Here is a 26,968-nt window from a genome sequence, read left to right on the forward strand (position 1 = left end):
CATGCGTAATGCAATATGAACCCACTGATACAACAAGGTCATACGGGTTTTCTCATGGTTAATTTGAAAATGACTTTCACCTTAATGGTTCTTTTTATTATCGGCCATCCTCTAACGGAGGTTAGCAACAATTAGGGAGGTCTTTTCTTTATCATCTGCTATCTGGAATAATTCAATGGAACTGTACTCGTACCATTCACGAAATGCGGCACCGTCGTCTGCTACGTTTACCATTGATCTCTCCTTGGATGACAAGTCGGGGAATGCTGTACTTTTGTCCTCTCATAATGTCAAGGTACTGTAGTTTTCGTGTTTTTATACTACGCGGAACTTCTCAGTCCTTTCCCAGTCGCTTATGAATGTCAACATTTATCACCCGATTAGTCCAAGGAATGGAGGAATAATGAATCAAATCAAAATCAAAATAGAATGGTTAATTCTTTCCCTACAAAATCATATTATATTACATGCTTTTATACAATGTGATCGATCAAAATTCATCCCGTGATCAACGCATTCGACATGCCTGCGTTAACTACTCTAGTACTATGAATTTAATCATTCGAAGTGCGGAAACAATGATTATAATATAGTTTTTCTTCTAAACAATGGTTCATCTACTGACCAATCAACACGACACCTGTAAATTGTCACTGAACTGCGGGTAAAAAAATTATAATGTTCATTATGTGTAAATATATAATTGTTTTGCTCGGCAGTTGACACATTTAATCTGCGGCGAAGATGCCGGCCCAGCGAAGTTAGCCACCGCCGAGAAACTGTCCATCCCGGTCATATCGGAAGACGAATTTCTCGATCTCATCAGAAACGGTCCTGCGAAAAAGCCCGCATCCACCCCCGGGAAAAAGGCCACTACCACTCCCAGAAAGAAAACGCCTGTGAAAAGAAACAAAACAAAGCCCCTGTTTGAGAGTCAGGGGACGGTGAATGATGATTGCGGAAAGATGACCGATAGTAAAGAAACCATTGCTGATGAGGAGGCTAGTTCAATGAATGATGGCATTGAAATTAAACAGGAGATAGAATGTGAGTATTTGCTCTTGCTAATAAACTTGGCATCATAATATGTAGTTATTAATATATAATTTTCTTTAGGTTCCAATTCACTCATACCTTCTTTTTCGGCCATATCCGCCCCTTGGTTGGAGCATATGGACATCGCCTAGCCCCTCCAAGAATCTCTGCTGCTAGCCAGTATTCATGCGTCATTTTAGGTCATACCAGCATCCCGTAGCTCCGCCGTATACACTCTATAGATAGTATTTAGCGGACTTCCAGGACGCCAGAATCCGGTTTGCTTGAAGAACAGGCGAGCCAGGTCGAGGTTCTGTTTTGACATCCGCAGCACGTGGACGAGCCAGGTCCAATGTCGCCTCTTCACTCTCAGCGTGATGAGAAGATGCTTGGTGCATTCTCTTATCTTCTCGTAACAACCAGTATCCGTCGCAAACATCTGTTCTCAAAGCTCAGTATACTGTTACTCTGAGCCTTCGAAAAGTGCCATGATTCGCTACCGTAAAGCAGCACCTTCAGAATGCAAGCGTCAAATGCTTTTGATTTTGACAGAGTAGAATTTTGCTCCAGCCATTCCCATTTTGATAGCTCTCTGCAAAATATGATGTGTACCTACAGGAATTTGAAGCTGTCAACGCTCTGAATGTTTTGCCCGTCCGCTAATCAGAGTGAAATCTTAATCAGGACAGTTACTATTGCACAAAATATTGATTTTCCTCATGTTGATTTTCAAACCTATGCGATACGAGTTCTCATGCAGCTTGTCGATTGTCTCTTGAATGCACTCGATTGAGTTGTCGAATAGGATAGTGTCATCGGCGTATTTCAGGTTGCATAGCTTCACTCATAAGACTGACTGGTAATTCTTTAGAGCGGCATGGAAAATCCTTTATTCACTATGTGCGCTGGGAAACGAAAAAGTTTGAGAACCACAGAGTGTATGTTTAATCCGAGTTTAAAAATTATTTATTAGTCAGCGTTTAATTGAATTTTAAAAACGAACCAATTCCATCTGAAATTTGTATTCGTAGTTCAATGAAAACAAATAAGTATGTATGATAAAGTGTAGTGTGCTCTATTTATGTAGAATCTAAGTAGCCTACATTCACCTTTCGCCGCTGGTTTATACTTTGTTTTAATATTTATAGCTGCCGCCAGTGAAAAAGAATCAATTGATCAGATACAAAAAGATTTGAGTCTCGCGTGGGTCGACAAGTACAAGCCGTGTCAATTGAAACAGATAATCGGACAACAGGGAGACGCTAGCAATGCCAAGAAGTAAGTCAGCTCAATATTAAAATCACCAGTGCCTTTATTTTAACCTGCCACAAGAGTTCCAAATCATTATTGTATCCACGATAAATGATATTAATACTATAAATTAAATAAGTATAGTGTGTATTTAATAAAATTTTCTGACAATAATTTTATGAAAATAAAAATTTTGGTCAATCGCAGTAGAGCAATTTGTATTCCTAGTTTAATGAAAATATGTCAAAATATATATATTTATATAGTCAATAATAATATGCTATCGAGTGTATTGTAATTAATAAGATAGGGTTTTTACTAATTAGGTTTTTTACTGACACTTCAACTATTCATAATTTGTTTATTGTATTTTTGTGACCTCTGACTAGATAGGTAGGCAATGGAGTTTTTACCTACTTTATTGTATTGATTTACTATATAAGGTAGAGTTAAGAGTGTTCGTTGTCAGTGTGTGTTTGCCTTTGGTGAGTGTACACGACGCCTGAAGATGCCGAAAGGCGAAACCCAAGTCGCAAAAACGACTTAAATGGAATAGTACAGAGCTTGAATCCATTATGGTTCCATGACAACAGAACAGTGACAAAACAGAACAACGATAAATATAACTATGACCTTTCAGGAAAAATATAAATTTAATATTGAAATTGTCCTATCTCTATTATGTTGATAGATTTTTAACCCTTAGACTGCGTATGGCATGTAAACATGCCATAGACTTTATCTCGTATTTTTGACCAAACTAGAAGAGACACTTGTGGATAATATGCTTTAAAAATTAGTTCAAACCTTTAGGTAGACATATCAGGCAACAGATCATAAAAATGTCAAGTAAAACACAAGGAAATATATTTTTGAAAAGAACACTCGTTATTCAGTCGTTTGAATCGCGCGCCATTGCGAAGACGGGTGTACTAGTTGCGTCACCAGGGTTATCAAAACAAAACATTGGTCATGCATCGAAAAGTGTGCATCGATAATATTTTTATTTACCTTTTAATTAATTATTATGATTACGTTAGTGTTATGTATTTTTTCTTAGTGATTTGTGATCTCGATAGAAACATTTTGAAGATTTGTTTTTAGTATTTTTTGTCATTATAAATATAAGTGAAATAATTATTTCACCCACCAAAATGTCACTACCACATAATATTATCGAAGAAATAATGCTGGAAAATATTTTATCGATGCACAGCTCTCCAGTAAATTTGTTTGGCTTTGTTCATTGTTCTATATTTGATATTTACATTATTATAATGGGTAATAATTTTTATTTTTATGTGCCACGAAACTCTGTTAGCTCTGTTCACATGCTCATATTATGCCTGGCGATTATTCGACAGGCCCTTTGTACAATGAAAAAGCCGACGGCGCCTCATAAATTATATTATATTAATATTTTAGCAGTGCGGTAATTATTTTTAGTGTTTTATTCTCCAAAACATCCTAATGAATAAGTGGATGACAATATTTTATGGCGACGAAAATAAATATAGGTTCAGAATTTCAAACGGTAATAAAATTTGAGTTTACGACTTACTAAATGCGATAAGCGATAACCCACTGATTATTCCACAAGTGATTTAGTAATATATCTGTCATAGACCGTAACCAACTACGGCAGCATGTACTCAGCACAGCCCTGTGTATGACAAATACAAACGCGGCGAATTGCTCGGTAGTATGTGTTGAAACCGTCTATGTGAAGAGTGGACGGCCGCCATTTTGAACGCGCGGTCAAAGCTTGGATATTTTTTAGCGTCTTCACTTTCTTCGATTTATTTTAGTGAGAATGTAACGAATATAGTTTATTTCTTGGTGCATTTGGAATAACTGATATATAGTTCATCTAGTAATCTATTTTTTAATTTTGGAATCGATCTGTTTTAGCTGTAGTGACCGTTTTAACAGATCACTTGACTGAAAATAAATTCCCGCGAAAATGGCTCGCAGCGAAAGGGTTAATAGTACAGATTTTCAATACGCCATAATAAATCAAATTACCTATATACCTAATTTCTGCATTCCTAATCGCTAGAAAGCCTCAAATAAACAGGACTTTCCCGGCAAGCTTAGGATATCTCATCTAAATCAATATAATATGTTCAAAATGATTGGGTGACTAGGTACAACAAAATAATGACCTAACCTAACCTAAATAGATTCCACAAAAATTAATGTTTCATTTTTCCCCTGGCTGTTCTTTTTTGTCATGTTCTGTTTTGTCACTGTTCTGTTTTGTCCGGTTACCAGCATCCATACAGCCTCCAGTAAAGGAGTCTCAAAAATTTCTTTTGAACCCTCCACTATAAGACCGTCGGAATCCAGAATAGACCTCATTCTCAAGAGAGCGTAGAGGTAGAATACGACATAAATAGTGCACTCCAAACATTGTCAGTCGTACTAACCATACCTATTTGTTTTCATTGTAATAAGACTACAAATTCCAGATAGTGTTGGTCAGTTTTTAAAATTCAATCAAACCCTGCATAAACCAAGCCACAATAAGCAATAGTCAAAAATTTTCATCTATGTATAAAATATTTAAGATTGTGCTATTAAATCATACATAATTTTGGATATTTTATAGATAGAAGAATATTTTTTTATCTATTATGGTTTGTTTGAGGCAGGGCGTAACGAATTAAAAAAACTAACCAACACCATCTGTAATATGTATTCTTAATTCAACAAAAACAAATAAGTATGAATTAAAAAGTGTGCACTATTTTTGTCGGATCAACCATCGCATACTGCTTATGTTGGATCTCCGCAGCCTATCTCCACTCTTCGTCACCGGTATATGGTGGTGGATATTTTATAGATAGAAGAATATTTTTTTATCTATTATGGTTTGGTCGAGGCAGGGTGTAACGAATTAAAAAAACTAACCAACACCATCTGTAATATGTATTCTTAATTCAACAAAAACAAATAAGTATGAATTAAAAAGTGTGCACTATTTTTGTCGGATCAACCATCGCATACGAAAACTATTATGGTTTATGTTATACACCAAAAGGACAAAGTGTAGTGTACTGCTTATGTTGGATCTCCACAGCCTATCTCCACTCTTCGCCACCGGTATATAATATGGTTGTGGGTCCATCACTGATCTATTCTCCTTTCTGTAAATTTCAGGTTATCTACCTGGTTATCGAATTGGTATTCAAATAGAAAACGTGACATACCCAAACCGAGTCCTTGGTCGAAAGGCGACGGATCGTATTATAAGGCTGCTTTACTTAGCGGTCCACCTGGCGTTGGTGAGTTATTCACGTTTTGGTAACACTGTTCGTCATATTATGATAGAATTGCGTCGATTGGATAAAATTCAATTAAACCCTGCCCATACCAACCAAACTTGCTTGGTTTACGCAGGGTTTAATTGAATTTTAAAAACTAACCAGCACCATTTGCAATTTTTATTCATAGTTAAATGAAAACAAATAAGTATGACTGACAAAGTTTAGTGTCCACTATATATCGTCGGTGTTTTGTAAAAAGGGCGAATCAACCATTTTGGCGAAAATTTTTTAATGAAAATACAATATGTACCCCACTAGCTTTGTTGTGTAAAAACGGCGAATTTGTATCTCCACAGGAAAGTACTTAAAAAACGATAATCGACTGAAATTAAATTAATTAAAATTACGAATAAAAAGCGAATGTGACATATTAGGCCTTTTAAAATATTATATAATAATGCCCATTATAATGACAATATTCTTTCTAAGCTTTATTATAAACTTGTTAGATCTTTATAATCATTCACAGGTAATAAACAAATAAATAAGTTAAAAATCCTCCTCCTGTAAAATAGCATTTTGGTTAATTCGCCCTTTTTACAAAACACCGACGATATGACGTATCTTAACAGCCTACCTTCCCCCTTCGCTAAAGATACTCTGTAAATAATTTAAAGCCAATATATCGAATAAAATATAATTTAGTCTTTGACTTTTTGTTTTGTGTTAAAAATGTTTACATTTCACAGGCGTTATAGTTTGGTTAGGCAGGGCTTAATGAATTTAAAAAAAACTAACAAACACCATTTGTAATAATATGTACATATTCTTAATTCAATGAAAACAAATACGTATGACTGAAAAAGTGTGCACTAATCGCCCATAGCATACCTAAACTATTATGGTTTAGTTTAGGCAAGGTTTAATTGAATTTTAAAAACTAACCAGCTCCATCTGCAAATTGTATTTTTAGTTTAATGAAAACCAATATGTATGACTGCCAAAGTTTAGTATGCACTATTTATATCGGATCTTAACAGCCTAATGCCATCCCTCGCCACTGTAACGCAGTGCATCCATAGGTTGATGTATTACGACAACTATTACATTATATCGTCTCTGTTCTGGTAGAACACACTAACTGGAGAATACTAGTTTTGAGTAATTTGACGTTGAAGTTGTTCAAATGTTTGAAATGGTCTATCATGTGAGTTTATTAAGGTGATGTCTCTAGGTAAAGTTGTTATCGAAAAATAGCTAGAAAAGTTTATTAATCGGTAAATATATATTCAAAAATAATGAGAAAAATAAAATAAAAAATTAAGAAGTATCGTGGAGTTCTATATACCAAAAATACGTGTCAAATTCGGTACATTTCTATCGGGTGGTAAGAATGAATGACATAAGATTTATTATCAAAATTACGATAAAAATGTACGTAAATCTATTACCTAGGGAAACGCTAAACGAAAATTTGAATTTATTATACCCTTATATCTTTTTTTTCAAATTTAAAAAACATCGATTTATAGGTTAGAAAGCATGTTTTTAAAATCGAAATATCTTGGTTTAGACTCAATTAACGACGAAAAACGCTTAGCGTTTCTATTAAAAATACTATTTATTAATTTTTACGGGAGTTATTTAAATTTAATCTTGTATTTTTGTATATTAACGAATCGATAGAAATCGAAATCATAATAATTGTCCAAATTCAACCGATGTTTAGCTGTCCGGTGCTGCCACCGTGGAACTATTTCGAAACAATACATATATACAAAATACACACACATGCAACAACATGACGTTGAAAATGAAACTCACACATAGACAAGACAACATAACATTTTTCTGCTTCATTTTGGCTAGAATCAGTTTGTGGTAAAACTTCGAGGCGAAATTGCCATATGAATAAAAATAACTTAATAATTAAAATATATTTTACTTAATATACGTAGGAACCTGCCTATATTCAAAATTTGTAACTGCAAATTATTTGCAATTAGTATTTGCTTAAATTACAACTGTTTTTTACCATTATTTATGATAAAAATAATCAAAAAATATACAAATCTCGCATTTTTACATATGGTAGCATTCGTGCTGTCGATCGAATATCGGGTTTATAACAATTAATTATCATCTTCTTTACATATTTGGCTATTATTATATTGTTTGAAAACAGGAATGAATCGATCATCAGTAACATTTTTGTCAAGTAAGTAAACTTTTCAGTGTATAATAATATTATCATACATCAATGACAAACTACCTATGTCACGCAGTTTTGATTGTCAAACAAACATTCAAAAATTATTTAAAAGACTTAAATATACTGTATTTTCAATCACCATCATAAGCATTTATCATCAATATATATTATTTTAGGCGAAGACTCATCGTTTTCGTAAAATTATAAATACTTTACGTCAGTTTGAGGTTATGTTTATGACAAAGCAATTCGTTATGTTGAATGTTCAGTAGGTACCTAGGTATGTAATATAATTTATTTTTAAAATGAGAGCATAATATTATTGACCGAAACTACTGACTATAAACTGCTTTGTTTTTTGATAATCAAAAGTAAGTGTGACAGAAGAGGTAGGTAGGTACCTACCTATCTTATCTCCATACCAGTAGTAATGCAATTATAGGTACAACAAGTAAACATTGATCTAATTTTTTATTTAATATTTTCAGATGCCTCGGCGATGTTCTGCTACGTGATGAAAATCTAACTATGTATGATAGTTTTTATAAAAAAAATCCGGTGCTATCTACATTTTGTTTTCCCATGGACGTTGACATGAAAAGTGGTGTCAAGCAGCAGTTCCTTCAATATTCGATAACCTGCCATCGTACAGCAGTATAATATACTATTTATTATGTAGGTAGGTAGTGGTTTTTCTGTTAGATAGTGAAATACCTACCTACTCAGTGCAAACTACAAGTGTTAAAAAATCCAAGTCCTGCGTCAATGACATTGAACTACTTTACAAGGTGTTTGTTGACAAATTTAAAAGCGGGTGATTCAGTTACTGCGATTGTGATGATGACACACAAAACTTTCCATTCGCTGAGAAGCCACAAGCCAGCGACTATTTTGACAGAACGTAGTTGCAGATCATAGACAATAGATAATATACGCAAAAAAGTATAGATAATATATACAAGCTAGCGAGTTGAAATCATAATATTGTATTGTTGTTTACTTTTATCGGGCTTTAACGCTATGAAATGGAATGTAAATGAAAGTAAAATGCTTGCCGAATAATGTTTCCATTTTAAAACGTCAAAACGGTAAATGTCAAAATGAGTTGTTCGTTTTTTTACCGGGACGTCGCTACCATCGCTCTACTGCGCTCTGCCGGCTGTCAACTTTTCTCGGTAGATTGTTTATAATCTGCTTGTTAGCTTGTTCGATGATGACATTGGGCGAGTATACGAGCAGATTGTAAATTCGCTATAAAATAACTAGTGGAACTTTTTTATATTATAATAAGTGAAGTAATTCCATAAACAACGTTTTTTGTGTAATTGAATTTGATCAAATTATATACCTACAATATTATATTATATACCTACTATAATGTAGTGGTTATTTTGGTTTCTTTGGCAATTCTTCTAAAATATATTCCTACAATTGCCAGACTTGTGATAATAAAAAGTATTTGTAATCTACGTATGTGTTTCAATATTATTTCCTTTGGCCCTATATTGGCCTTTTGTATTCTAAATTTCTATTCAAAATGAAAAAAGAAGTTGGCAAGTATAAATTGATTTCATATTCATAGTCGTATTCAACATCATAATGTTGGAAATGGAGACAGTGAATGTACTGAATCGAAGTTTATTAATAATAATTTGTGGAACTTCTTTAAGGGCGACCTATTGCATATTATGTATTACGAATTTCAGAATATTGATTGGGAAATTTTATATTCGATTAGTGGCGTCAATGCTGCAGTGAAGGTATTTTACCAATATAATGTATTTGACAAGTCATTCTTTATAAAAAAAATCATCGGGCTCTTCGCGTCGCTACCCAAAATGGTTCAATTTTGATTTAATTAAAAACATACGACTAAAGCACTTGCATCACAAAAAATGGAAGAAAGCGAAGTGTCTTAGCGATTATATTTTATTTTCTTATATCATATCACGTGTATTATATCAAATCTTGTGACATTGTCAATGTTATCAATGGAATCCAGTTTTTACTCTTGGCAGACGATTTAAAATTATATGTGTCAATTCACAGTGAATTAGATTGTCACATATTACAAAATAACTAGTGGATTTTTTTTATATTATAATAAGTGAAGGTAATTCCATAAACAACGTTTTTTGTGTAATTGAATTTGATCAAATTATATACCTACAATATATTGTAATATACTATTATACTATCATAAAAATGTCAATACGATATAATAAAATATTGTACTTATTTAAAAAAATTAATAATTATTTGAATAAGTATATATATAATAATATTATAGTAAGTAGAATATATTATATTCATATAATATGTAAATGAATTTTTGTCTAGCGATTTTTTTCATCTGGCAATTTTATTTAATCATACTTGCAACTTATTATAGTAACTTACTGCCATCTAGTTGGAATTGACCAAAGTTTTTAGTAACAGATTTTTAGAAATTCATGGTAGATGCCTTTAATTATAAATAGATGGCGTAAAAGTCACATTATATGTGTTATTTAGGCTAAAGACATCGCCTTAAGTAATCGTAAAAAGGATGACTTTAAAATAAAGACTGTTTATTTATTAAGAAGGTTTCCAGACGGTAAAGTTTGAAATAAGGAACATTTTGGTATAACTAACTCAATATGTAATTTTTTTGAATTAGTGTCTTCTGCCAGAACAGTGACGATATTATGTTTCGATGCCTCTGTTAGTGTATGTGCCGTAAATAATCACTTAGTAAAGAGTCTCCGCCACTGAGCTTTGCCTTTTCCTCTAGCCAATCAGATGATTTCTGAAGTAACATCTATAGCATTGCTTTGAATTTTCTTAAGGTTCCATGACTAGCCACTGTAAGCAGGATCTCACATCTAAACTCGCCACGTCTGCCGCACAGCCATAAATCAAACCTTCTAGGAACATCGCTCCGATGTTGCATATGAAGACCGCGCACATCTTCCTAGCGACAGTCACGCGTAACCTCTTGAAACGTATATATATTTGGATGCGGCGACCGGCATGCTGGTATAGGAATGACTGATTCGTAGGTGTGCGTATGCGTTCTGGCGTCTTCCGACTCACAGCCCGAAACACATGTGATGTGTTGATAGCACCGTCAGAATGGAAGCGTGCAATAGATGCCATTTGTTCAGCACAAGTATAACTGTGAGTTCAGATATTCTGCATTGTATATTTATTGATTATTATAATTTTATGATTACAGGAAAAACTACGACGGTCGCTTTGGTTTGCAAGGAGTTGGGTTTTGATACTGTCGAATTCAACGCATCTGACACTCGGAGTAAGACTCTCATCAAAGAGCAGATTTCAGATTTAGTTTCTACTAAATCCTTATCGGGCTATGTCCATGGTAAGATTTTGAATACATTAATATTTATGCCAGTACACGCGTATGGATTTACTTGCACCAATAGTGTGTCGGTCAGGGGTGGCGAACCTATGGCACGCGTGTCACCAGTGGAGATGATTTTGCATGGCACGCTTTTGAAGAGAAAAAAAATATCTGTAATAATAATAAATGACAGATCATATTGTATAAAAAATAGCAGGCAAATACTCCTAAAGAATAAGTATTACGTTTAACGTGAATATATAATTGCATAGGTCGGTCCTTATGCGTCATGTATAATATTATCATACTGACCTCATCAGGTGGCAGAGGACGCCGCGCCGTGAACCTCTAGTTTTGATTGATTTACGATGCCACTGTAACGAGAGAATGCCTCATCTGATCGGAGCAATTCTCGTGTCAATTTGTGCGATAAGAACCGAGCAATACATTAACAAACAATTTCATTTCTACCCACAAAAAATGATTGCACGAAATAAGCATCAAAAACTTGGTGAAGCTACTGTACGAAAACATCTTCTTGGCTACGTTTCCAGGCGTTGTTATTTACTAAATGGGAGGAGCTTATAATGGAATTGCGGTTAAAAATGGGCGGAGCATGTTAGTTCACAGTTTTAACACGTAGCCAAGAAAACGTTTTCGTACAGTTGTAGTATGTAGTAATTCTGGCAGACACTATTATTAATGGACGACGCACTGAGTACAGTAGCTAGCAAGTAAATTCACTCATAGCGACATTCGCACGTGCATAGGTAGACGTCACGCAATATCCATTATGCGATATCACACATCGGGAATTTATAGCAATATCACCTTTATTGTAATGGCGTTAGAACAGTGTTTCTAGTATCAATTTTCGTTTGAGCGAACCCGTTCGAACCGAACCATTCGGCAGACCCAACAAAAAGCATCGGGAATTTATAGCAATATCACCTTTATTGTAATGGCGTTATAACAGATTATGCCATTCGGCAGACCCGACAAAAATGTGAGTGTCATTTTTTTTTCCAGATGCTTCGTCCATATTAATGTCATTGGGCAGACAGTTTCAAATTTGGTACCAGCAGGTTCACCACTATCATTCTACTGCGCAGGCACAGATATGTCATGTTGTGAACGTCTTAAACTTATAATTTGTAATGTCCACAATATGTTAAAAAATAAATAAATTGAAATATCGCATACTTAGTTCAATAGTTGCGTGTAAATTTAGAAGCTTCTGAACCTTTTTAATCCCTGCATGCAATCTTGCAATTTGCACGATAATACGTACTGGCAGCAGTAAATCCATGCATGTGTAAACGGGGTGTAATATGGTACAAATACAATATATAAATAAATATACTATACATGAATAATAATTATAGACAGCCCAAAATGTTGATGAAAAACCTTACAGACAGAGCTTAAATATATAAAATTGAAGCTGGAAAAAAAATCACATACAGACCTACAAACTTATCTAAAGAATGGATGGATAGCCACAGTCGAAAACTACCCAATCAAGACTCGCAACTGGACAGAATCTAACATTCGAATGACGTTTTCAAAATGGCATCTATATGGTGGTTCGTAGTTCCATTTTTGAACGTTCTTTAGATAAGTTTGTAGGACTGTAGTATAACTAATGATTCAGTCATTTTTCATTGCGGTTTCATTTGTATTTTAACGCAATTTTAGATTCTAAATAAAACTTATTCTATTTGACTTTTTGGCCAAGAGAATTACTTTGTGATGTTTATTTTCTTCAGGTAAATCCGGTAAAGGGGCGGTGACAAAGAAGCATGTGGTAGTAATGGACGAAGTCGATGGTATGGCTGGAAACGAAGACCGAGGTATGTGTACAAACTGTTCATTTTGTTTGTAGTGTTTGTAGAGCATAGTGCATTTACAGTAGAACCTCAATATAATGGACTAATGCGGACGAGGGGGTGTCCGTCAAAGCCGAAAGTCCGTTGTATAAAAATACAAACAAAATACTGTATTCGTTTTCGGATGATATATGCACACAGTGATGTTAATGTTAGATGTCGACACACTTGCTTTCGGTAATCCTGGTTTGAAAAAAGAATCAAGTTTAGTTTGCACAAGTCTGCTGTTTTTTTATAATCAACTCTCTAAAATTGCGAAAATGCATGTAATATAGTTGAATTTCATGATTTGACGAATAGTCAATAAATGTTATTAGATCTTCGAGATGCGATCTTATCACTGATAACTTTGTTTTTGGTTGTGTTGTTTCTTCTTCCTCGCTATCTCGAGGTATAAATAAGAACTCTGCCATTCTGAGCAGTGTTGACCTGTGTGTCCCTGATAACTATCTTAGAAATAGAGAACATCAGTTGTTTATTCTCTTAAGGTGCAGAACCAACCTGCCACTGATAATGCCAAGTGGGAGGGCGATAACTATGTTCAACGAAATTGCTTCGGGTGTTGATATATTCCACCTATGTGGGGATGAGTATAGGTGGACGTTGTTTTATAAATTCTTAAAATAGGGTCTCCTTAACTCATCCAGTGTACTTCCTTGTACCTATCTAATTTATATTTTTTGTATGTACACATTTCTACTGTTTAATAACTTACTATCTATCTCTATACTGATGAGATGTGAATTAGCGGCCAGTGTTGCAAACGTCAATGCTACGTTCAGTCTATGAGCAGGATGGCATTATGACTTGGAATTTGAGTGCAAGAGGTATGACTTGATTATCATGCGCAGAACATTGTTAACACGCGGTGACACTAGGATTTAAAAATGTATATCATTAACAGGATATTTTGTCCGTTATATCGAGGTTCTACTGTACTGCCAACCTATTTTCAATCCGAAAGAAGCGACACACAAGTCGCCTGTGTGGTGAATGTAACATGTTTTATCTGTCTATGGCAATGGCTTAAAGAATTCGAGCAAATGGACACGCCGAATCTTAATTTTCCTGTTGAACTGACAGTATTGGGTACTGTTCGGTTATCAGGAACACAGCGGAAAACACATTTTGAAAATAGCCGATAAACTGGATTATTTGTTAGGTTAACCTAACCTAACCTAACCTAACCTAAACTAACCCAAACTAACAAATAATCCAGTATATCAGGTATTTTCAAAATGTGTTTTCCGCTGTATTCCTGATAACCGAACAGTACCCAGTATTCTTCTTTGTTGAGACATTATTTTGAACAGTAAACAAAAAAAAACCAACAAACTTAAACAATCGCGTTATGTAACTTTGGTCTCATGCTCTACAGTCATGATGTCTATAAATAGAATGCACACATGCGTCTGGAATTCATTTCAATACATTGAAATGAAAGTGTTCCAGTATATTAAATTTTAAATGAATTTGAATTCTAATGAATTTAAGTTTTGTATTATTCCATTTGAGTCGTTAGCTTAGCTAGGAGTGTTCGTTGTCAGTGTGTGTTTGCCTTTGGTGAGTATCATGGCCCCCACAAACGGGGGCTGACAGGGCTCTAGTCTGGGGGCGCAGGCTTAAGAGGGGCCTGGAGTAGCAGGTCAACTAATTAAGTGAGATAAACACACTGTAAATTTATAAGCTATATTATTAAAAAAAGTCGCCTGCAGAGCTATAAGATGGATAGAAATTTATTTTACCTTTAGTGTGTTTCCTGACTAATAAAAATGACTATTTATCCAACATGGCGAAGGGTCCATGTAACTTGGCTATCACAAAAAAGGGTCGCGATCAGTGCTTCATAATATGATGCTGAGTGCCGACAATTCAAGCTGATTTATTTAAAATACCAAAAATCGATAAAAATACATGGAATAACCCTTTATTTTCATTTTCACATTTAAAAATATACGGAGTTCCGCAGAATATCATTTGGGAAACACTACTATAGAACATTACACTGCCCTTAACCTTAGCGATAGGTTGGGGGGCCCGTCAAATATTGTGGCCTGGGGGCCCGCTACAGGATGTGGGGGCCATGGTGAGTATACACAGCGCCTGAAGATGCCGAAAGGCGAAACCTGGTTTGCACTCAATTGGAATAGTACAAAACTTAAATCCATTAGAATTTAAATTCAAATTCCATCAAGTACCTTCGGTCGATAATATTAATATTAAATGAATTTGTATATTTCTGCCATAAAACTGAGAAGTATATGTACTGAAATAAAACAGGACTGCAGAAACCACACGCAAACACCGGGAACACGTGAATTCCGAGCATGTACAATTGGGATTCAACTGTATGTTATAATATATTTTCTGTTTCCAGGCGGCATGCAGGAATTGATTGCGCTGATAAAGCTGACTTGCGTCCCCATCATTTGCATGTGTAACGACAAGACCACAATGAAAATGCGATCCCTCGTCAATTCTTGCTACGATCTGACTTACAGCCGGCCAAAAGTTGAGCAGATCAAGGTAATATCTGTTCTATTAATAAAATCACAATCTCGTTGGCTTGATAGCAGTGGCGAAAGGTGGAGGTAGACTGTTGAGATCCGACATAAACAGTGCACACTAAACTTAGACATACTTATCTGTATTCATTGAACTAAGAATACAAATTGCATAATTATGGTGTTGGTTAGTTTATAAATTCAATTAAATTTTGCCTAACCAAACGACATAGATAAAAAATATTCTTCCATCTACAAAATATCTAAATACATTGTTGGGAAACACTGTATAAATATAATATATCAATGGCCGCCCTTCATGATTCATATAAAGAATTCAAGCAAATATAGTATTAATTTACGATTTTTCTTTTGCAGGGCGCAATGATGTCGATTTGCTTCAAGGAAGGCATATCGATACGCCCTCCTGACATGCACCAGCTGATTTTGGGAGCCAACCAAGACATTCGGCAGATCCTCAACTTGCTCTCCATGTGGTCAGCCGCTGATAAGACCATGACCGCCGACACTGTGGCCAGAGACTCAAAGATGGCTAAGAAAGATATGAAGATGGTACTATGGATTAACTTGTTAATTCAATTCCCGCCTGGGAGATAAAAAAACAATTCTTCTGTTTCTTTTTTAAATTAAACATACATGTGATTTACGTATAATTGTCGCTTTTAGCTGTGTCCGGAAATTTATACATATGCAGTTCGCCGTATTACAGTTCACCGTGAAATGTTGTATCGGAAATATATGGTCGTATATTAAAGACCGTCCAACCTCTTTGGGTCGTATAGTACTGTGATAAAATTCATGTCTAAATAAAATGGTTTTTGCCATTTTTACAGGAAGCCAGCGCCAAACAAGTTTTGAAAATAGCCGATATACTGGATTATTTGTTAGGTTAGGTTAGGATCTAATAAAATTGGAACATTTATGTCTGTAATGCTCCATGAACAACGTGTAATTTTTTCATCTTGGTGCTATAGAGATGATCGTATAGAAGCCAGCGGCAAACAAATTTTGAAAATAGCCGATATACTAAATTATTTGTTAGGTTAGGTTTTTACTCTTGAAGTAACATTATTGTCTGCAATACTCACAGAACAGATAATAAATAGAATTCCGATAGGCTATATTCAATACGCAACATTTTGATGCAGGGTTTTGAATGTGTGAGTGTCCTATGAAAATTAAACACGAATTATGGATGTGCAATACACCAATATTAAATGAGCATCAATGCATATACCGAGAGCAGTTGTCAGTATTTGACGGATGATGTGTTATTGACACATGTTTAAGTTCCCATTATTTCTGAGTTCCCTGGCAAATTTTTTCATCTCGGTGCTATAGAGACGACAGTATACAGTCATCTCTTTCCGATAAGAAAGCTCACGGCGAACTGTGCTACGGTGAAATTTAATATGTACAATTTACATGTAACCGCTTTCAGCACCAGAAATTATCACTAGTTTTAAAAATTATGTAGATGTCACTGATTACAATTTAATTTAAATTTTTTTTTATACGAGTGTTGTACATTAGTTTATGGCTGTTTAAATTTCTTAAGCCTCAATTACATTGAGCTTCTTTACGAGCTGTGTGTTGGCGAATTTATAATCTGCCTGTAAAGTCGCCCAGAGTAATCATCGAACAAGCTAACATGTTCTATGATTACACTGGGCGACTTTACAGGCAGATTATAAATTCGCCAACAAACAGCTCGTAAAGAAGCTCAATGTAATTGAGGTTTTACTAAGTTTTAGCACTATTGTTTTGTATGATGGTAGGGTCCATGGAGCGTATTGAGGATGGTATTCTCCGAAGAAGACCACAAAACGATGAGCATCCACGACAAGAGCGACCTCTTCTTCCACGATTACAGCATGTCTCCGCTTTTCGTTCAGCATAACTACCTCAAAGTTTCACCGCACTGTCCAAAGTAAGGTTTAGCTTAGATTGTTTACACATATAAACGCAAATTATTAATTTGAAAAATCGGAGGAATCGTTTATTTTAATCGGGTCATGAAAGAGAACAAATGATACTCTCATAATAGTTTGACAGATGCTTACAGTGCGGTAATAGCATTTCAAGTGATTAGAGTATCGAGAAATTAGTCTTTTCCAAGAGATTTAAGGGTAATTATAACAGGGGTAGGGCATGGCCTGAAACCTGAAACGAGATCCTGAAACGGGGCCCCAGGCTAGGATCTTTGGGGGGCCCCCTACCTATCGCTTAGGATAAAGGCAGTGTGACGCTCTACAGTAGCGTTTTTCAAATTGTGTATGCGGTAAAATTAATCTGTACTTATATTTAGTGTTTTATTTTTGTATATTTTAATACATTGTCGAGTATTGATATACAACATACAACCTCATAATTTTAAATAAAAATATTATTGAAGGAAAATAGCGCGCTTTACTATTAAAGCAAATTTGTGATGTGTGCTTATCTCACTTATCTTGTCGACTCACCTCGCCGGGCCCCCAGGTTAGAGCCCTGTCAGCCCCCCCGTGGGGGTCATGGGGTAGGGTGTTAAAACCTACTGTAATCTTTTTTTTTTTAGGTATATACTTATAATAATTAAAATAGAAATTAATATGCATTAGGAAAAACCATCAGTTAAGCATCGCTGTTTGACGGATGAACGAGCTCAAACTCTAGAAAGACTCCGCCAGGCTGATGTAGCAGCTCACAGACAAATAATCATTGAGTCTGAAATACTGAAAGACAGTCAGACAGAACATACACGTAAATGTATGAGAGAGAGAGAGGGAGACAAGGAGAAGACGTAAAGGAGAATGTTAACAGGCGGTTCTGCCACCTGTTTTTATATTTACTAATTATATAATATCAAGCCTTTTAATTCGGATAGTTTTAACCAAAATAGATAGACTAATAGATTTGATGCCTTTGGATATTGCTTCCATGAACCTCATTTTGTGGTTGTTTACAGGAATGAAGTGTTGAAACGGTTTGCGGAAGCAGCTGACTGTTTGAGCATCGGTGATCTGGTGGAGTCTAAGATCCGAGGGAGTATGGCGTGGAGTCTCCTACCCGTGCAGGTCAATATTAAATTTCGTTATCATACCAACTTATGAAATTTTGACAGGTTACTTGTGCTCCCTGGTGGAACATACAACTGAAGCCCCCCCTCGATTTCACGACACACACGCTCGCAAGGACACTAGCGAGAATGTTAAACTTCTCATTTACACCTCTTTTTCATCATTATCATCATTGGCCGGGTCGATCTACTAGATGAAGGCTTCCCCCAGCTCCCTCCACTCTTCTTGTCTTTAGTTCTTTGCTGCTACGTACATCCACCAAACATTATGAGTTCGTCCGTCCACCAAGTTTTAGGGCGTCCCTATTCAATGTTACTGTATGACAGAATTTATCCAGTGGTTATCCACTCGTCGAGTGACATGTCCAGCCCATTGCCATTTCATCTACTTAGGACCTCTATCATATCGCATACTCTTGTCTGTTTCCTTATCCATTGGTTTCTTTTGTGATCTTTCCGCGTTTTGCCTAACATGCATCTTTCCATGCCACATTGCGCTACTTGTAATTTTTACACATTCGTGAGAGTTGGTAGTACACATTGGTTGAACACTTTACGCGTACGACATTAATATTTGATTGTTGGAAGTCAATTTAGTACTATTATATACAAAAATTAAGTCGGTCGCCTATTGGTTAAGAAACGTCTTCGGGAGGCGGAAAAAATCCATATCGTATTTGCGCCAATCTGCTCTCAATCCTGATGGCGGAGAGATCTGAACATTATACAAAATTGTTTTTTTTTTAACAGGCAATGTACAGCTCGGTATTGCCGGGCGCCGCGTTGTCCGGTCACGTGCAAGGTCAGATCGAATTCCCGGCGTGGCTTGGCCAGAACTCTCGCACCAACAAAATGCAGCGGCTGGCCCAGGAACTGCACTCACACACCGGTTTGAGGTTTGCGCAATGTAAAAATTTAAACCAGCATTTAAAAATTCCAAGATCGGAAAAAGTATCTTATGATCCAAAATATTGACAAATAAGTATTGATACTTTTACAACCTCTAGTTCAATTAACTGCGCCTTATTTCAGATTGCAGATTAATTTGCAGCGACCTTTACACTGTTGACGCACTAATAAACTTCTCACTTGTCGAAAGTTTAAAAACTTGCGTTTTAATATACATATTATGGTTGCGCTTTTTGTAGTGAACTGTAATTTTGAAAATACTTGTGGATTATGGTTCTGGGGGGGAGAGTGCTTTAAACAGGATGCCAGACACTGACCTTTTATGTTGAGAAGACTCACGCACTGGTAAACGGACGGTTCAGAATGTCACTCACGGTTTCACTTGGGTTTTGGGATAAATGATGATGACAAGTTCTGGATGGATGATAGACACGACGTTCGCTCAATCCGTATCAGATTTAGCGCAACGAAGGTCAATCATATGCGTTTTGAGTTACTCGGTAGTTAACGACGGCTAAGCTATCACCCACGATGGTCGCGTGGTTTAAATGCCGGCCTATAGAGTCGAGGGTCCCAGGTTCGAATCCTGGGTCTGGCAAGTACACATATTGTTTTTCAATTTGTGTATGAGTCAGAGTATGGACCTAATAGGTTGAGCAAGTGGCTGACATCCATTTCTCGTAAAAATAAAATCTGTTAATAAAAACCTTCACTCTGTGGAGGCCCATATGATCCTATTAGGATCGGACATGGTCGAAAGAAAAGAAAAGAAGACGCTATCACGCGACCGCATTCTTGATGTCACTCGAGCTAACTCTTGAATAATAATTGAATCAATCAATAAACATTGGTTTAGCGGTAACAGGCCTGCACGCACACATTGTCTTGAGCTAACTAAATTTAACTTTTATCACGGTCGATCATGACCCGTGACAATAATTGGGATTTGAGGTTGGTGGAAAAAAAGGATGAATGCGAATATAAATGGCCCAACCAATATGTTAATTTGTTTACAGCACATCCGGATCAAAGTTAGCCATGCGTCTCGATTACGCGGCGCATTTGCGAGACATGATTCTCACTCCACTCGTTGAGCACCGGGCCGAGGGTGTGCAAGAAGCTCTGGCCAATCTGCAGGCCTATCATCTGCTCAGAGAGGACTTGGATTCACTGCTGGACCTCACCAGCTGGCCGGGAAAGAGAGACCAATGGGCGATGGTTGAACCCAAGGTAATTAATTACTGTTAATTTTTCAATTTGGAAAACATGAATTGAACTACAAAGTACGCTATCTGAGGTGTTTTAACCCTTTTACTCCTAGCTGATTTAGCCTAGCACATGTGAAAACTCCCAAGCATTTTTTGCCAAAAAATTTGATTTTTAGATTTAGTTTTTTTTAAATAAATAATTCTACACATGTTTTAAAAATTTGAAACTTTTTTTGTGTGTTCTCAATGGTGTATAAAACAATAATAAGTAATAATATTGATAGTTTACATCAATAAAACAAAAGAAAAAAATAATGTATCAATATTTATTTAGAAATGAACGGATAAAACTATGTTTGAACTACAAAACAAGTGTGACAACATTTTTTTATTTATAATTGATATATCAAATTTTGTAGTATAATCTATTTTTATCTAGTAACAGAAAAAAAATAAACATATTATTATTTCTCTATGAAATAGAATTTTTATAAAGTAATCAAAAAATCGTATAGTGTCAAGGTATTCAAGAATATTATTCAATTCACGAAATCGCACAATAATTCTATACAGTATCGAGGACTAACTGATATGGGAATGAAGTCATTTCAAAAAATAAGATGAAAGCACTAAATCCATTATAATAATATTTATTCAGTATTTTTTCACCATCCTACCAAAAGAACAGTGGGCATTAATTTTTAGGGGAGGATTTCATGTAGGGGAGAGCAGGTAGGATTCGTACACAGGGAGCATTTGTACAGTGGTGATATCTTCACTATCCAATTCATTGACGTGCTCGCGTTTGTGTGCATAACTCCCGCTCATATGCATATTGTAACCGCAGAGCGGGGCGTCAGTGCGGCCAACGGCTTTGACGGAGCACGCCGATACGTGTTTTCGCTCTACGTAAGTATTTTTTGTATTCACTTTTGAACACTATTAGCTGTTATAAGTTTTGCACGAATGATATAAGTGACTTTGTATAGTTTATGAAGTGATAACTTCGTTTAATATGTAAATAGTCATTTTAGGCTAACTATAACGGTTATTTTTATTTTCAATTAATTTGTTGATTTCTCGGTTTGGGGTACATTCGTGCAGTTATGAGTGGGGTAGATTCGTACTGTACAGATGCACCCCATTCCAAACTGCGTGGCAGTAGAAAGATTGTTCACCAAAAATATTATTGTTAAAGAACCATGCCGCGAATAGGTATATGTGAAAAAGGGGACAAGAACAGGAGACGTTGATGAAGATGCAATGATGCAAAATGCAACCGTTAAAATCCACGCAAGGTGGACAATCAACTTCTACAGCGGGCCAAGATGCCAATGTGCCAGAAACTCTACCTGCAGAAACAGAGATTACTCAACAAGATCTTCCACAGAGCTCAGCGCCAGTATCACCCTCCTTGCTATCACCTACAACTGCGCCTGCATCTTCATCAACTGTAAGATTAATAACTCCAGAAATTATCCGGCCCTATCCCAGAGTGGACAGAAATGCGTTAAAAAAACTGCCAGGTAAATCGAGAATATATACAGATACCCCTGAAAAAATAGACTAGAATAAATAGAAAAAGCAAAAAAGTTGAAGAAGCAAGAGCAAGAGAGGAAACAAAGGGCTAAGGAGATGAAGCGAGCATTACATTTACTATCAGATACAAGAACCAAAACAAAGAGACAGAAGAAAACTTCAGGGACAACTAAACCAAAGAGGTAAAATAAAACTGTAAAGACTGATAGTCAGGATGAAACTGATTGTGAGGATGAGGCTAATATGAGTTAAAGAGAAAGTTCTTGTTCTCCCATCGAAGAGACGTCTGAAGGATCGGATACTGAGAATGAAACTCCAGAACATCGGAGAAGTCGGAGAACACTGGAGAACATCAAAGAAGAAAGCTTTGTGATAGTAGAGTTCGAGAAAAAAAAGACCGTTTTATATTATGTTGGGCAGGTGCTTCAAAATATAGTCCCATTGAATACAAAGTTTCATTTTTGAGGAAGAAGCCTCATACCTGGAAATTTGTCTTTCCCACTACCAAAGATGAAGGAACAGTTTACATACCAGATGTGGTATGTATATTGCCGCTATCAAAATCTGCTTTTACAGCAAGAACAGCCCACATATTTAGCTTCGAAAAAGACCTATCTATGTATAATGTTGGATAGTACAACTATTAAATATAAGATCTCGAGTTCCACAGCAAGAGCAATTATGACTTGTGAGTTATTAGGGTATGACACAATTATAAACAAGTGCGACACTAAATTAAATATTAGTCACACCTAACACAGACCCGAATATAGTGCTTTGTCTACACCAGACGAAATATGACGGGAAAAAAATTGGAATAAATCATAAATTTGGTTCCAAACTTTTGGCCGATGGAATTTTCGCATAGGTATGGTGGGCCGAAATATCGGCCGAATAGAAGTAAAAGGGTTAAATTCCGAAAGAAAGGCTATCGACTTTGTAATTTATCTTATTACATTACATGACTGAACTGATCCAAATTTTCAGATTTATGATGTCTCTACATTTGATTAAATTATTCATTATTATACTGGATTTAATATACAGTGAAACCCCAATCTACCGTTCTGGCATAAATCGTTTTCCCTCACGGATCGTTCATTTTTGAAAGTCCCGCCAAACACTCAAAAGAACAATGTTAAATAATCCCGCATTTACCGTTCCCCGATTTATCGTTTTCCTCGATCTATCGTCTAAATATTAGGGTCCCGTCACAAATACCCGATTGACTGTTTTTGTTGAATATTTTTCATTTTGCTTTTGTAGAATTATTTATGATTCGTACTATTACAGGCCTTTCAGTCGCGTCGCTTTGTTTGCACAGGTCTGTCGACACTCAGGCTTGCCTCGGATCTCGTATCTCTTTATCGAAGAAAATCTTTCAAGATGTTGAAAAAATCCAGGAGAAAAATGAGTTTTTTTTATTATTTTTTATGTATATTCCGCATTTATCGTTTTTTTTCTCGGGTCCCTTGAAAATTGTAGAATCGGGGTTTCACTGTATAGCAGTGTCCGTCCATAGCTTATTTATATTCAATATGTAGTTTAATACCTGGTCCAAATAATATTGCCTTGCAGGTCAAAGCGGCACTAACCAAAGCATACAACAAGGAAGCAGCGCCTCTGCCTTACTCCCAAGTGAGTCTCAAAAAGAGCCAGTCAGTCGTCAGCAACGACACTGACCTCGAGTACACTCCTGAAGGGGAAGGAACATCCCAAGATCAGTATGCTGACGAGCCCCCAGAGAGCGACAGTGACTTGGAATCGGACAACATGATCAAGGTAATGTTGTATTTTTTGAAATGCGGCAATATCAGCGTCCGATGAGGAATTCTTGGGCTTGAAGATTAGCCCATAATATTAATTATTTTTACTGTTAATGATCTTATACGCCTGACCCAGTTTAAGTAGCTATACTGCAAGTTAGTCGCCAACCTTCGATAGAAGACAGCACCAATAATAGAAGATATGTATTGAACTGATCTGTGGATTGTAGATTTGAATCTCGAATCTTTAGTCTTTGGTTGATTTATGAAATTTTATCCCCATGTAAACAGAGAAAAGCAGTAATCGTTGTAAATTATATTAAACCAAAGATGTTGAAAATCTTCATCTATAGCGAAGGATCTTAATTGTATGAAATTGAAGCAAAAAAAGGACTACTGGTCCACTGTTTGAATTTTTAAAACTAACTATGTAATACCATCTGCAATTTGTATTCTTAGTTCTATGAAAGTATGACTGACAAAGTCTGCATTATTTATGTCGAATCTCCACAGCCTACATCCACCCTTCGCCTCTGCGATTTACATTTGAACTTGGTTATTACGAGGAAGATAGGACCGACTGAATTTGCTTGTTATAAGCATTACTCGTTATATAACATTTTTCACGCCACATTCTATTTTAGCACAGAACATAAAAAAAATCTGAAAACCATCGTAAAAATCCCTGAAACATGCATGGAATAATGAAGTGCTGAGCTGCCGGTGCTGGTATGTACCTACTGACTTCACAAATTTTGGATTTTTTACATGCAATTTCAACCAAATGCGTGGATAATTTTTCAATCTTGTCGGCGAAAATACCAATTAGGTACTTAGACACTTAACTAGTGTCATAAACGTAATCCGATCCCGGCGGCATCGGTCTAGTTAACTGTCCGGTCGGATTTTATTACGTAGGGTCGAAAATTATGTTTTTAAACGATCGACACATAAACAGTTTTGCTCGGTATACCTGAGAAGTAGTTCGTTATAAAAGTGAATAAATGTATGGAGAAAATCATAATCTAAAATGTCAACGAATGTTTCCTCATTACATCCGAGATCTCGCTATTTCCGTGATCGTATTAACCAAGTTCGACTATATTATAATGTGAATGTTTTCATTTCGGTACAGTCGAGTAATGCTTTATATTCCAAAATTGTCTATGTAGACCGACGACATTATATTAATGGTTTTTGTTGTTTTTTTGTTTAGAAGAGTAAAAAACCTGCCTCGAAACCAAAACCAGATGCCTCTTCATCATCAAAAGACTCCAAGAAGAAAGGAAAGGGGAAAGGAAAATCTAAATAATTAAATTATTATTTGTAGCAACCCTATTGTTAATATGTGTTGCCATTAAATTCGTCACTTGTCGTTATATTGTTGTGTTTGTAAATTATAAAATCGTACCTCACGTTATGACGCGTCATCGATAGTTATGGGTCGATTAGAATTAAAATTCAATACACATGACACGTTGGTGCGCTAGTACCTCGCTTTGTTTCTGTAATGTTGGCCATTCTTCTTCTTTTTCGGCCGTATCTGCCCCTTAGTGAGCATATGGACAACACGAATCGCCTCCAAGAATCCCTGTCGCTCGCCAGTCTTCTAACATCATTCCAGTTCAAACCAGCATACTGTAGCTCCGCCGTATACACTCTATAGACAGTATCCGGTTGGCTGAAGAACAGGCACCGAACTTCAATGTTGGCTTCTGATTGAGGTTCTGGGATTGGAAAACATTAGTCGTATCATTGTGTGAAAAATTAGGAGGTATAATGAACCAGTGTGTTCTGCTTATTGAATTTTAGTACTCCATAACTCATCTGTGTCAAAATATAGTATGTAAGGCCAATAATGGCATAGTATTTTATGATCTACCTCTTTGCTACCCCTTCGGCAGCGTACGCAGTGGATGAAAGTAGTAAAGCAAAGAATTTTCTCGTTACTTCGATATTCTTTATCAATGAATTAAATTAGCTCATAAAGTAATTTAACATACCTGATTTAATTGTGTTCTTACCCGGACTGCACTGAATATTAAAAATCAAACATCATATTAAACACAAAATGTATGTACGTATTAAAATTCCTTTAATATTACGTATATTGCGACCAGTTGTGCCTGCCTGTAACACGATATAAGTGCACTGCACTCCTTACAATTTTATAAAATAAAATATTACACCCAATTATGAATAGATTTTTTTTCATTCAAATGCGGTGGGTTTTATATTGCACCCCTAATTTATGGTAACTAAACATTCTTCATCGAAGAGAGCATCAAGAAAATTAACCTTCTTTGCTACATGACCACCACTGTGTACAATCTCCCAGTGTTCTTGATTTCAATCAGGAGCAATACTCGATAGATATACCCTTACCAAAGTCTCCCTATATGTAATAAACTATTTTTAAAATCTGAAAAGTGATTAATGTGCATGATTTTAGAGTCTTCTTTATAATTTTTTTAAAATTCAATATACATCAATTTATTGTGCCTGTCTATTATTATTTTTGTCATATTTTTTATTCTCTCTTCTGAAAACAATGTAATTTTAATAATTTGACCATGTACTATTCCATTTGAGTCGTTTTTTGCGACCCGGGTTTCAAATTAGAATTTTAATTCAAATTCCATCAACTACCTTCGGTCGATAGCATTAATATTATAGATAAAGTGACGTTATCGTTGAATTGAGATAATTGGCTTTAAAGTCTTGCATTTTCTTAAATACATATTATTACAAATACTATACCTTGGATATTAAAAAATATTGATACAATAACGATTCCAAATATCAATACTCTATCTAAATGATATCCGCAATGGTCTAATTATACCGGCAAACATTTTGATTGGTTGATAACATTTTGTATTGATGATGTTAAAAATTACAAGTTAACAAAAAATATTTATCATACATAATTTGGCAATACGTCAGAAACATACCTATTAG

At 35.7% G+C, this 26,968-nt stretch overlaps 1 protein-coding gene across 2 annotated transcripts in view; it reads left to right on the forward strand.

Moving 5' to 3' along the window:
- Gnf1 (germ line transcription factor 1) overlaps positions 1 to 26,968 on the forward strand; it is a 36,129-nt gene extending 9,161 nt beyond the window's left edge. For both annotated transcript variants that reach the window (XM_085951255.1, XM_085951256.1), the window contains exons 6-18: positions 720 to 1,047; positions 2,184 to 2,313; positions 5,449 to 5,573; positions 10,985 to 11,131; positions 12,883 to 12,966; positions 15,380 to 15,528; positions 15,885 to 16,079; positions 17,306 to 17,457; positions 18,475 to 18,583; positions 19,336 to 19,481; positions 20,511 to 20,724; positions 23,820 to 24,023; positions 25,224 to 26,968. In XM_085951255.1, the coding sequence (XP_085807381.1) occupies positions 720 to 1,047; positions 2,184 to 2,313; positions 5,449 to 5,573; positions 10,985 to 11,131; positions 12,883 to 12,966; positions 15,380 to 15,528; positions 15,885 to 16,079; positions 17,306 to 17,457; positions 18,475 to 18,583; positions 19,336 to 19,481; positions 20,511 to 20,724; positions 23,820 to 24,023; positions 25,224 to 25,319 (2,079 nt within the window). In that variant the 3' untranslated portion in view covers positions 25,320 to 26,968. The remainder of the gene's footprint in view (positions 1 to 719; positions 1,048 to 2,183; positions 2,314 to 5,448; positions 5,574 to 10,984; positions 11,132 to 12,882; positions 12,967 to 15,379; positions 15,529 to 15,884; positions 16,080 to 17,305; positions 17,458 to 18,474; positions 18,584 to 19,335; positions 19,482 to 20,510; positions 20,725 to 23,819; positions 24,024 to 25,223) is intronic.

Source organism: Rhyacophila brunnea, unplaced genomic scaffold (genome assembly GCF_057557595.1).
Source record: "Rhyacophila brunnea isolate RB1 unplaced genomic scaffold, BYU_Rbru_1.0 scaffold_24, whole genome shotgun sequence".
NCBI lineage: Eukaryota > Metazoa > Arthropoda > Insecta > Trichoptera > Rhyacophilidae > Rhyacophila > Rhyacophila brunnea.